The sequence below is a fragment of the Mchenga conophoros genome, linkage group LG3, assembly GCF_057382185.1.
Source record: "Mchenga conophoros isolate Kocher_MC1m ecotype Shallow Benthic linkage group LG3, M_conophoros_male_GT1.1, whole genome shotgun sequence".
NCBI lineage: Eukaryota > Metazoa > Chordata > Actinopteri > Cichliformes > Cichlidae > Mchenga > Mchenga conophoros.
The window spans coordinates 27,826,217-27,839,104 of record NC_140528.1 but is presented as its reverse complement, the minus strand read 5'-3'; the positions used below and the strand labels follow the sequence as shown (position 1 = coordinate 27,839,104).

Below are 12,888 nucleotides of genomic sequence, written 5' to 3'. Positions count from 1 at the left end.
GCAGCAAGCCGTGCCAGCGTTCACTCAACTGGAAACCTGAGGATCAGCAATATGTAGCCTATTGGCTAGATCAGGGGTGCCCAATCCCGGTCCTCGAGAGCTACCATCCTGCAGCTTTTAGATGCATCCTTGTTCCCACACACATGAATCAAATGAATGGCTTGTTATCAGGCCTTTGCCAAACATGATGGCATGCTGAAGAGATCAAACCATTTGATTCAGCTGTGTTGGAGTAGGGATGCATCTAAAAGCTGCAGGATAGTAGCTCTCGAGGACCGGGATTGGGCACCCCTGGGCTAGATGATACAGTTATAATGGCAGTTTGGCTGGAAATGGAGGGAGAAGACTGTATGCCTTACTCTCGTGGTGCAATCGCATTGTTTCCTATTTGTTTTAAAAAGACATACTAAAACTGCAATCCAGTTATTCACAATACAATTCAATTTGGAGACAGATGGTGAAAGAGTATAGTCTCAGAGCATTCCCATTTTGACACCTCCATCCATCCATCCATCTTCATCCGCTTTATCGCGGGGGCAGCAGCCTAAGCAAAGAGGCCCAGACCTCCCTCTCCCCAGCCACCTCCTCCAGCTTATCCGGGGGAATACCAAGGCGTTCCCAGGCCAGCCGAGAGATACAATCTCTCCAGCGTGTCCTGGGGGCCTCCTCCCGGTGGGACATGCCTGGAACACCTCACCCAGGAGGCGCCCAGGGGGCATCCTTGTCAGATGCCCGAACCACCTCAGCTGGCTCCTTTCGATGTGGAGCAGCAGCTGCTCTACTCTGAGCCCCTCCCGGATGGCCGAACTTCTCACCCTATCTCTAAGGGAGAGGCCAGCCACCCTTCGGAGGAAGCTCATTTCTGCCGCTTGTATCCGCGATCTCGTTCTTTCGGTCACTACCCAAAGCTCGTGGCCATAGGTGAGGGTAGGGACGTAGATCGACCGGTAAATTGAGAGCTTCGCTTTTACACTCAGCTCCCTCTTCACCACGACGGACCAGTGCAGCGTCCGCATTACTGCAGCTGCAGCCCCAATCCGTCTGTCGATCTCCGGCTCCCTTCTCCCATCACTCGCGAACAAGACCCCGAGATACTTGAACTCCTCCACTTGTGGCAGGAACTCATCCCCGACCCGGAGTGGGCACTCCACCCTTTTCCGGCTGAGAACCATGGCCTCAGATTTGGAGGTGCTGATCCTCATTCCCGCTGCTTCACACTCTGCTGCGAACCGTTCTGACACCTATTTTGACACCTATTACAGCTAATCCTGCATTTACACCCTCCATTTTAGATGGGACATTTGATTGCTGAAAGGAAATGTGGTTGCAAAATGTGGTACACCTGTATTTCCAGGGGTTCTTCACTTCATTTCAACAGCTTAAGGAGAAGTACAACTTATTAGCCTCTGATTTCTTTAGATACCTTCAAATAATGAGTTATGCAAGGTCCCAACTCCAAAAATTTGAGTCTGCAACTGCAGGTAAGCTTGATCAATGCCTGGTGGATTGTATAAAAGAAAAGCATGCTGTTGGTTTTATATATGAGATATTACAGTCACTGTGACAGAAGGATACAGGTAAAATAAAATCAGCTTGGGAAAAGGTAAGAGGCTCGGAAATTCAGAATGATATCTGGGCTAAAGGGCTACATTATGTTAATTCCTGCTCTATCAACGCGCAACATAGGTTAATTCAGTTTAAAATTATTCACAAATTGCACTACTCAAAGACAAGATTACATGAGATATTTCCTGAAACGTCACCAATTTGTGATAAATGTCAATGTGCAGAAGCTGATCTGCTTAAAAGTGTTGTAATGTGTACCAAGTTACAATGTTTTGGGGTTTCTGTGTTTTACTTTTTTTCCAAACTTTTTGATGTGCAATTAGACCCTGACCCCATTTTGATTCTTATTGGACTGTCGGAACAATCTAAAAAACTTTAGCAGCGTCAAAGGTGTGCGCCTTTTTTGACGTCACACTGTGCGCCACGTTATTGTTTCGGTGAAATGAATTTCTACAATACTGTTAATTCTACTCTCTGCAGTGTTTAAATGCTTACATATACACACAGTTACTGTCCCTCCACACATACGACTCGGTTCTGCTTCTATGCCCCAGCTTTGTTTACTTTTTCCCACCGAGGCTTCTAGACTTCTGATTGGCCAACATTTCTGCACGGTTAGGAATATATCGCCACCTGTTGCTGTGGCATGTTCATAGCAGCGTTTTCCTTCATTTCTGCCTTTACGTGTGGACGGGATTATTTTTTAAAACGGAAAATCTCCGTTTTAAAAAATACCCGTGTACGTGTGGACGTAGCCTTAGACTGAAGCCAGATTCAAACAGAAACAGCCTCAAAGACTCAGAGAGAGTGCTGCTCCATCTCTGGACCCAAAATATATGTTCCACCACCACGCTGCAATGCATCCTGGGATAGGGTGGGCCTACCTGTGCTTCAAATCCAGGGAGAAGGAGGACAGGTTTGTGGGAGCCTGGGAGTCTGGACGGCCTTCGTGGCCTCGCTGTGATGTCATGGACCTTCAGAGGAAGCAGAGGCTGAATTGAAACACACCTGCTGACTTCCTGTGTTCTGCTCTGACAGCTGCCATGTGTCACAGCCTGGATAATAAAGCCATCAAACTTCACTCAGCTCCAGTAACACCATCAGTGTTTGATGTCCACAGGATTCATCAGCTTTAACCATGATAGAAGCAGGAAGTTAAGATGAAGATGATCAACCACACTGAGCGACACACTGCGAGCAGGTTCGCAGAGATCTGAGCAAGAGCGAATGAAAAAACTGAGCGAGAGGGGCTGTTATTAAATGAATGAAGTCGTCACCTCCCAGCTTCAGTCAGACTGGTTCACCTGTCCCCACACCAGTCACACCACTGGCTGAGAACATGGATAATGTGACTTGGAGCTCTTTTGGTTCAGAGACAGCAAGCAGTTAGGCAAAGAGAGAAGAGCTCAGCCTGTGGGATTCACTGAAAGATGTCATAGAAATGCTCAGCACCATCCACAAACATCTGCATTATTTGCAAAGAACATGGAGAACATCGATGCATGAACGCAGCAGTACTCGTGTATATTAGGAAAACAACATTTACAGCTACATTTACCAGAGGACCACAGACCCACGCAGTAAACACAAGAGAGATAAACATGTTCGTGAACACAGGTTTGTTCTTAGAGATTTATGACTTAATGCCAAACTATTCTGTTTGGACATCAGCGTGTCATTGCTCAGTGCAACACAATGCAGATCATACAGTTTAACAGCATTTGACACATTTCTGTATATAAACATGTTTCAGGCTGAAAAGTCCTTCAATGTTGACACTAGATCATATTTTCTACTCTTATGTCCACTGGAGTGGGTTCAGTCTGTCAGGTGTTATCTAATGATCTACCAACCAAGTTAATCATCCTGTCATGAGATTTGGTTCCATCAGACAGAAATGGATGAACCAGTGTTGATGTTTGGTTTCAGACTGATGGCACAATGATTGTGAGCATGGATGCCGACTTTGGCCTTGTAAGAAAAAGAAGAAGTATTACTGTGCGCTTGGATGGAAACATCATGTTTGTAAGAGACAAAGATGTAGAGGAATGTCTGCTGTCTCATCCTGAGAGCTCCAAACCAGCTGAGCTGAGGAAATGTTGAAGGAAACTTCATGTCACTGCTCCATCACTAGTGAGGTGCTCTCCTAAATAAGTCATAGTTTTAAATGGACTGGTTATATAAGAAACAACATTTGAAGTATTTGTGATGGAAACAGATGTTTTTGAATGTGCAGATGTTGAGTGTTGCCCCCCCCCCCCCACACACACACACACACCTATTTTTTTTTTTATTTTAAAGATAATTTCTGTCATGTTAAAGTTATTATGGTTGATTGAGGACTACTATTTCCTTTTGTAATTAGGACTGCAGCAACTCTGAAGCTGGAAATTTACTTCAGTCACAAAACCAGCAGAAAAAACTAGATGTAACTGGTGTAACTGGTGTATTTGGAGCCTCCTGTCGTCATGAAATTCCCTTGATGTTTTTGAACATGATTCATGGAGAACGCTGAGTTGTTAATCAATGCTTAAGTTGTTAACCTACAGTCAACAATGTCACCAAATGTTTCCCAAAATATTATTTCTCTTATCGACCCGAAACCATTGAGATGATCTGTTTTAAACAGGCGAGCAGATCCAGTGTCATCAGTGAGCTGGTGAAAAGATACCAGGACAAGAACATCAAGCTGAATTTCATATACGACACTGTGTGCTGTCCTCACATATACATGTGAGTATCTTCTTTTACTATATGACACAAGAACAACATTTTCTGTTTATAAAACTGTGTTTGGTGTTTATCAGACAAATGCAGGAGGAACACCTCCAGGTGTTTCCCTGGCTGTCCATGTTTATGGACATAAACTGGTGAATGTACACCAACTGACACACATGTCATCCTAAGCACATGCACACACTATTCAGTCCATACTTTGATACACTCTTGTACAGTAAACAGCAAATATGTGTTAATCAGAAATCATGTAGAGCACACGAAGGCTTCCTGGGTTTGGGCTGAACGATGGAGAAGGCATGGAGAGGTTCTGCTCCTTCCTCAGAAGATCTGCACGAGTCACAAACAGATGACTCCATCACATCGACTGGACCTTCTGACTGATGCACTATTGCATTATGGGAGGAGGAAGTCATTGGATCTAGGTCTACATATTTCTGTATTAGTAGTTAAAATGACTCATTTCGATTCAAACTGAGAGAGCTGACAGTTCCTACTGATAGAAGTGCAGCTCCTTCAGAGATGGGACAAAGAGGAGAAGGTCACCAGTCTGCTGAGGAGGAGATTTCTGCCGTCCTGAAAGAGTCCCCGAGTAACCCGACTTTAATGGACCGTATGCTCGTAGTCGCAAGTGAATCTTTTCTCCCCATGTTTGTCCAAGTGACTATTTCAGAACAAGACATCCAACAGTGGATGGAAAGAGAGACAGAAGCTGCCAAACATGCACTTTTGAAAACAAGACCCAAAGGTTTGTTGATTTGGCCTGATTTGTTTCTTATTGGGTATTCAGGAAGCTGACAGTAGCTGCTTCCTGTCTTTAGACTATGTTCCCAGATGGAAGAGGAAGTATGTCATGAAACTGGTCGGGCATTGCACAGCTACAAGCATTTCACCTCCTGTCATACTGTGTATGGTTTTGTGTGTGTGATAAATAAAATTTGAATTTAAAACTGGTTCAACCAGCTCAGGTAGGATTGAATTCAACTATATTTAGTGTTTTGTTGATAGAATTTCCAACAGTAAGAGTTCAAATGTTAGCAAACATACAGGTTAACAGCTGTGCTTAGTTATGTCGACTATATGATGGTAAAACCTTGCTGTCAGTTTTACATGTGTGTTTTTAAATGTAGATCCCTGAATCACGAGTCATCCACTGCAGACCAAACACAGGAAATTAACGTGTTAATGTTACCATTTCCAATCATGGTGCCCTTCATCTAATCTGGAAGTGTTTGTTTTGGGGCGGTGTTGTTCTTCCTATTGTGTTTAGGCCAGAGATGCTCTTCAAACAACTGACAGACATGCCCACATTACAAGAAGATGGTGTGAGTCTGATTTGATGTTCCAGTCAATGCTGAGAGACCTTGACAAGGAAGTCAGAGGTCAGATGATGATGCGAGCAGGAAATGAAGAAGGAAGAAGGATCGCTCTACTTAATCTCAAGCACTTCTTCATTGTCACAGAGAGGGAAACGTTGTATTTTCTGCGTCACTTCCTCACAGTAAAGATATTTGTACTCCTGGAAAGACGATTCTGTGTGTAAGCTGTTGATGGCACAATAAGCAAATTTGACTTTGCAAAATGTTGTGCAGGGAGGTTGTGGTTGCTGCTTGGACAAACATGACCTGGATGACTGAGAACCTACGCAGACACGTTCTGAAGGAAGGGCTCCACACTTATTGGACTGATTTAACTCTGCTTATTGTCATCGAGCAAAGTTTATTTAATGTGTCTCAATGATTCAAGCTGCAGTTGGTCGTCATCTTCATTGAAAAAAAAATATGAATAAATGATAATAATAAATAATATCATGTGATGTTGGTGTTTTGTGTAAATGTCTTTTTGAATGTAAACGCTTTGTTCCAGACAGACAGGGAGTCGCTATCAGGCTGTCCAAGCAAACCCACGTCTGTAACAGAGACTGAAGAAGATTGTGACAGAGCCCAACAGTCTGCAGTGGCCACCACAGTCCACCGTCTTCACATCACAATTTCAACATGTCTGTGACGTCTCCTTGCCCTTGTACTCACTGACCTGCATTCATCCATAGATGACACTCAGGACCCTGGTTCCACAGCTGTTCTTGTTCACAGCAGCATCCAGTTAGAGAGGAAACTGGATAATGCAATGATGATGTTCCAGCATCATGTTGTTGCTCCTCCTCCACATGCTTACCTGCCACAGTTTAACTCCGCCTCTCAGACAGTCATGTCACCTGATCTGCACGTTTTGCTGTACGATGACGTCATCTTGAGGTTGACGAGGAGAAAAACTAGTTTAGTCCTGCAGATGGCGATCTTGCACCGTGTTCAGAGAGCCGACACTTTGATGATGCTGCCTGGGTTGGACTCTATATGAGCAGCTTCCACTCTGGTTTCACTTTTAAATAAACTTGTTTGATTTCACTTGTAAAAGCTGAGAAATAAATATTTTATTGCAAAATTATTTGTTGGTACATTTTTTGAGGGTCAAATATCCTGTTTGATTTGAGGAATGAACTGTTAAGGTGGAATAAATGAATCAGTTGAAATACATCAGACTCCAGAAGATCCAGGGTGACATCATCGTTACCTGGCAACAGAAGCCCTCATCTGATTTTATTGGAGGATATTTACACCAGCAACACTGTTTAGTTTGATATGACGGGTTAACAACATGCTGTGATATCCAGTTCATCTGTAACAGATACTGGATCTAATCAGTCAGCAGATATTTGATCAGCTTATTTATAACTATACTAGAAACAAACACAACTGTGTTGGTGATTAATTATTTGCGCTGCTCATGATGTCATCATCACTCCCTCCTCCACCCTCAGCAGTCCCAGCATGCTGCTGTGGTGCACCCCACCCTCACTCTACACCTGAGCCACAGACCACACCCTCCACCTCAATATACACCACAGTTTTCTCTGCTGTGGAAATGAGATCAGGAGGAAATCATGATTATTATTATTTAATAAACGCTCACATTAATGTGGGCTTATTTGTTTCATGTTAGAAACATTAGTTGAGTGTTTTTAGTATAAAATGGTGACAGTCCCTCTTTTTGCTCCTCCCCTCACCTGTGGATGGACGGTGCTGTTACCGTGGTGACAGCTTGGATGTGTTTCAGTCCTGCCTGGTTATCACTGCAGGAATCTTTCACATTTATTACAGGTAATAACTCTGATTTTTCTGTGTATTATGAACCAAATGTATCCTGATACTCACAGAGATGGATGAGCAGAGGTCACATGATGAAAGAACAAACATGGAGTCTTTGATTGATTTAGATATTTATTGATGAATGCAAACAAACCCGACACTGAACCATCGTCCAGCAGAACAAACCTGATCACATGACCTGCTGACCCAAACAGTGCAAAGCTCCATGGCAACAACAACAAACAGCCTCACATATGTTAACAGAGGCTGTTAGAAGCACAGAGTCTTTACAGTCTTTCTCCTGTTTGCACACAGATCTCTGCACATCTTCATCACAGTTACTCACAGACGTGCAGAGTGTGTGGATATCAAAGCTAAGTTTCCACCATGTTTGTAGTCTGTACTGGGACTCATGGAGCATCTCTCTATGAGCACTCAGTGCTTTAAACAGTGAGTCCCAGTTTAACCAGCAGCCTTCACACCACACATCACACAGACATGGAAACTTCAAACCTCAGACTGAAGTCACTGCCAGTCTCTGGCACCAGCGACTGTGCTAACAAACACAGCAAACAGTGAAGGTTTGGTAGAGAAAGCCGGTTGGGTAGAACCAAGTACGTGGTGGAGGAGGCGGGGTTACATTACTGGATGATTAAACATGGAACTATTTTGCTGATAATAATTGAAACGATTAAAGAAAATCAAAAAGCTATTAATGCAAGATAATTCATAATTTTATAAACTGGAACGATGAAATTTTATTGGCTGGATCTGATTATTGGGGGGTCATGACCCCCGTAACCCCCCTGGAAATTACGCACCTGGTCCTGAGGTCAAATCCACCATCTTTGTTTCAGTGCTTCATGTTCTCCCGTGTTTGTGTGCGTCCTCTCCGGTACTCCGGCTTCCTCCCACAGTCCAAACACATGCAGTTAGTGGGGTCAGGTTAGCTGTGAGTGGTTGTGTCTCTGTGTTATTCCACCTTAATAAATGACTTCCTGTTAGCATGAAGTGCTTCTGTAGGACTGATGTCATTTTCATGGTTGGATCATTTAAATGAAGCTGGACTCAGATGCAGTAAATAAGCTGATTGATCATTAATGAATAAAGCTGGTCAAACACATCACGTGGACACATGTGATTGTGTGTTGTAGTATTGATCCCAATGCTGGTATCAGTCCTGGATCAATAACACTGGATGGATGCGTTCAGCATGGAGCCCTGAGCTGTGTTACAGACAAACATGGAAACTGACAGGTCTGTGTCATTCACAGTCTGTAACACTTCTAAACAACAGAGGCTGACCCAAGTGCCTCAGAGCCAGGCACGCTCACATCACAGCTCTCTAAATAAGCCAGTTTCAAAATAAGAGCTGAAAGCTGTGTTTGCTTGTGTTAGCTTATTATTGTGGAGACTAACATTCAGTGATCATGTGTTCAGACTCATAATGATTACTCCCAGAAATCCTGATCTTTGTATTTACTGTGTGTTGGATCAATAACTGAGATTCATGGTATCACACAGCTGTGCTGCTGCTGATGTCAGCACATCTGGAACAATACGAGGTATCTGCTACCAGACTGAGCAGGACGTGAGACCTGTGGACTGTTTAAAGCTGTCCCTCCACAGCTCACTCAGACCTGATCCACACCTCAGTGATATTCTCTGACTTCCTCAGTAGAGACAGAAACCATTCAGATCTGGGACCATCAGCTGACTGATGATGTCACACAGACTGTGTTTTTCAGGAACAGTGATTCTGATGTGAGCCTGCTAGCTGACAGCAGACCTGATGAAAGCACATGTTCACATCTGTGAGGACAGACTGGACTCTTTGACTGCACCTTGGTTCTCCTCAGAGGTCTGTACAGGAGCATGTCCACCCCCACTGAAGATCTCAGTCACTGTGAAACATAGAAAGCTGCTTGTGTGGCCTCTGCCTCACATGTAGATACAGCTACAGGTTTCTCTGTCAGTCAGACTGAAACAGTGTCCTGATGCTGCATCATTCAGCTCTGTGCCCCAGTCAGCATCACTGGGAGCTACCAGTGTTTCTGCCCTTTTCCTGTAACACTACACTCAGCACAGGCTCAGCTGGTATCCAGTGTTGGACTTTGGCTTCAGCTGCTGTGATAGATCCTCTAACATAGATCAGCTCTGCTACATGTTGTTAGATAAGTGCAGCTGCTGTCATGTCCTGATGTTTCTCTGGCTCAGCAGCTTCTCCATCAGAGGTTCACATGGAGCTGATCCAGTATCTCCAGTAACTGTGTTCTGTGCCTCACTGGTTCATCCTTCTGTCTGTGTGACGTCAGTCAGATGTTGAAGTTAAACTCTGTAATCTTCACTGTGTCACAGAGTTCAGTGAGTCCCGTTATTCACAGTATCAATCAGATCATCAGAGAACAGCTGATCAGCAATCAGTGGTGCCAACAGCGCCTCCTGTGGTGAGAGGATGCAATAATGCAATGTAGCATTTTTCCACTCAACACTTGCAGTCATGGAAACTGTCTGTTGGATCTGTGTGACGTTGCTTTCTTGGTTAGAGTTCCTCACAAATGTCCAGATGATTCTTCTAATGAGGCGTCGACCATGTTTGCAGCTCTTTGGAAGAAAACGTCGCCCTTTGCCATCCTTACTTTTCTTTGACTTCTTCAAATGCAGCTGAACTCCAGCTGGTATTTTCTTGGACTTTGCAGCTGTTTCTGGTCATCAGTTCATTCCTGCAAACCTCTGAAGCTGAACAACAATGATGCTGCATTGCTGGCTGATCCCAAAAGGTTGATTCTGTTCATCTGGACGTTTTCAGAAACGTTTGCTCACTGATCAGGTGACTTCTTCAGTCTCAGCTGACTGCAGCTTTACAAGCTTACAAACAGCACATTTGCACAATGACTGAAAGCAGCAGCACCTGATATATATGATACTAATATAATACATATACATATATAATCCATACTAATGATGAAGGAACTGAGCTCACAGTCCATTGTTCATTCAGTGAACTACTCAGTTTATTTTGGGCCTCAGAAATGCTCACTCTGTTTGTACATCACTGTCAGCAATAGACTCATTCTGCTGTGTGGACAGGAACACATGTGACATCACTTCCTGTTTGTTTGTGACTGAAGAAGTTTACCAGGAATCATTTAGAAGAGTTTCAAACATCAACTGATTGAATCCATGAATCTGAAAACGTGTTTGTGAGTGAAAGAGACAGACATGTACAGACTGAACTATCTGTTCAACAGTCAGAGTGTTTCTGTAACAGGAGACACTCTTTACACTCCACTCAGCACAGGGACACTGAGGAACCAGGAGACCAGACCATAAACCCAGGATAAAGAGTTTGAGTGAATGTGGTGTTGAAGGTGTGGAGGTGGATCAGAGTGTCAGAGGAGACTCTGTAGAAGGACAGAGTGCCAGCAGGACAGTCCACATACACTGCTGCTCTGTTAGAGACAGAGGAGGAGGAGGAGGAGATGGGTGTTTGTATCTTATTGTGCCTGACAGACTGAGGACCATCATTATAGCAGCTCAGACTCCAGGACTGATCATTGTTTCCAAACCAACAGTCATCACTGCGTCCTTTCCTTCTGATGCTTCTGTAACTCACTGATATATTAACCTCTCCTCTCCACTCGACCTCCCAGTAACAGCGACCAGTCAGACCATTTCTACACAGCAGCTGATAATTAAAAACATCAAATCTGTCTGGATGATCAGGATATGACTGAACCTCCTTCACACATGTCACCTTCCTGTTGTTGTCAGACAGTTGGAGCTCTGTGTTCACTGTGTTTGTGTCGATTGTGAGTTGACAGGAATCTGATGGAGAGAACAAACACAATCAAGCTGCAGTTATTGATCCATCATCTGTTCATTGATTGACACTTTGATGATGACTCCTGACATGATGAAGATGGTTGAATGTGTGCTGCTTTGTTTTCATGAATCCCATTAAAAACACACTTACACTTCCTCAGACCTGGTCTCAACCATCGGACTCCAGCAGGCTCCACCCTGAAAGGAGGAGGGGGGTCAGAGCAGCACAGTCAGCATGCACACATGGACATTACATGGCTCTCACACACACACTGTTACACACTGAGCTCAAAGCTCGGCTCCACTGTTTTATTCAAAGAAATCTACATTTATTTATCAGCACATTTAAAAACAGCTTGAGCCAAAGTGCTGCACAGAGTAGAGAGAAAATAGGAAACATACACAGTAATGACTATAAAGACTGGTCAGGATTGAAAGCTACAGAGTACAAATGTGTTTCCAACCGGCTTTTAAAAATGTCCAGTGTTGGTGACGACCTGATGTGAAGGGCGACTGTTCCAGAGTTTGGCTGCAGCCATCGATAAAGCTCACCTCTGTTTTTACGTCTAGTTCTGGTCAGAAGCTGCTTATCTGCAGACCTGAGGGCTCCACTTGGATTCTTTTGTTAAAGAGAGATAAGATGGAGCCAATCCATTCACAGATTTAAAGACAACCAGATCTGGAAGTGGATTCTACCACGTACTGGTAACCAGTGGAAAAAGCTGCTGATGGGTCGTCTAGCACAGACCCACCGCTGGAACCAGACAATTGATGAGGGAGAGAACTGTGACAGCGCCGTTCCTTCACTTGACCTCAGTCGCTCTCGTCTGCTCCCTCGTAACACTGCTCTTTATTGAGCTTACATGAATATGCACAAGTTCATTAACATATGACGTCTTACACAGGTATGAACAAAGAGTACCAGTCTGTGCATAGTGTAGGTGTGTGTGTGTGTGTGTGTGTGTGTGTGTGTGTGTGTGTGTGTGTGCGTGTGTGTTCCAGATGTGACCCTGTGACCCCAAAGCTGGTGCTAAGAGTCCAGCGGTCCCCCTAACAAAGGCCTCTTATACTTAAGCAGACACAGAGTAGGTGTCCTCCTACACCATAAATCAATAAGAGAGGGTACGACCTCTCTCATGGCCCCAAGTGGTGTGTGCATGCCAGAGCACTCTGGAAGGCACACAGAGTCTTTACAGACTACTAAGGATCAAACCTCTATCATTATGCAATCGATTATAAAACTTTAAGCATATATGAGTAAATATTTCTAAGCATAAATGACAATCAACACTATAAACCTTACAGCTGGTTTTAATAACAGAATTTATTTGTTTCTCAAATGAGAAAGAGCTATCAAGAAACACTCCTAAATCTTTAGTTCTGAACTTTTCCAATGGGCCAGGGTCAACATTATCTGCTAATGCTAAATAGGCTGCCGTTATTAACTAATACTAATTTGATGTGAATTAGCATTATGCACTAATGTTAACATTTACTTTTTAACAATGTGAGTAGCTAATGCTAACACTATTTCCCTTAACTTTAAAAAATGTGCACGGCTAATGCTAACACTCTTTTCCCTAGCATTACAACAATCTGTGCTGCTAATGCTAAG

At 43.7% G+C, this 12,888-nt stretch overlaps 1 protein-coding gene across 1 annotated transcript in view; it reads right to left on the bottom strand.

The window, feature by feature from the left end:
- Positions 1–7,562: 7,562 nt before the first annotated feature.
- Positions 7,563–12,888, bottom strand: part of LOC146577965 (protein NLRC3-like) — a 48,561-nt gene continuing 43,235 nt past the window's right edge. Inside the window, exons 8-9 of the mRNA XM_085268457.1 lie at positions 11,425–11,471; positions 7,563–11,276 (exon numbers count right to left, since the gene is read on the bottom strand). Coding sequence (XP_085124583.1) covers positions 10,741–11,276; positions 11,425–11,471 — 583 coding nt within the window. The 3' untranslated portion in view covers positions 7,563–10,740. The remainder of the gene's footprint in view (positions 11,277–11,424; positions 11,472–12,888) is intronic.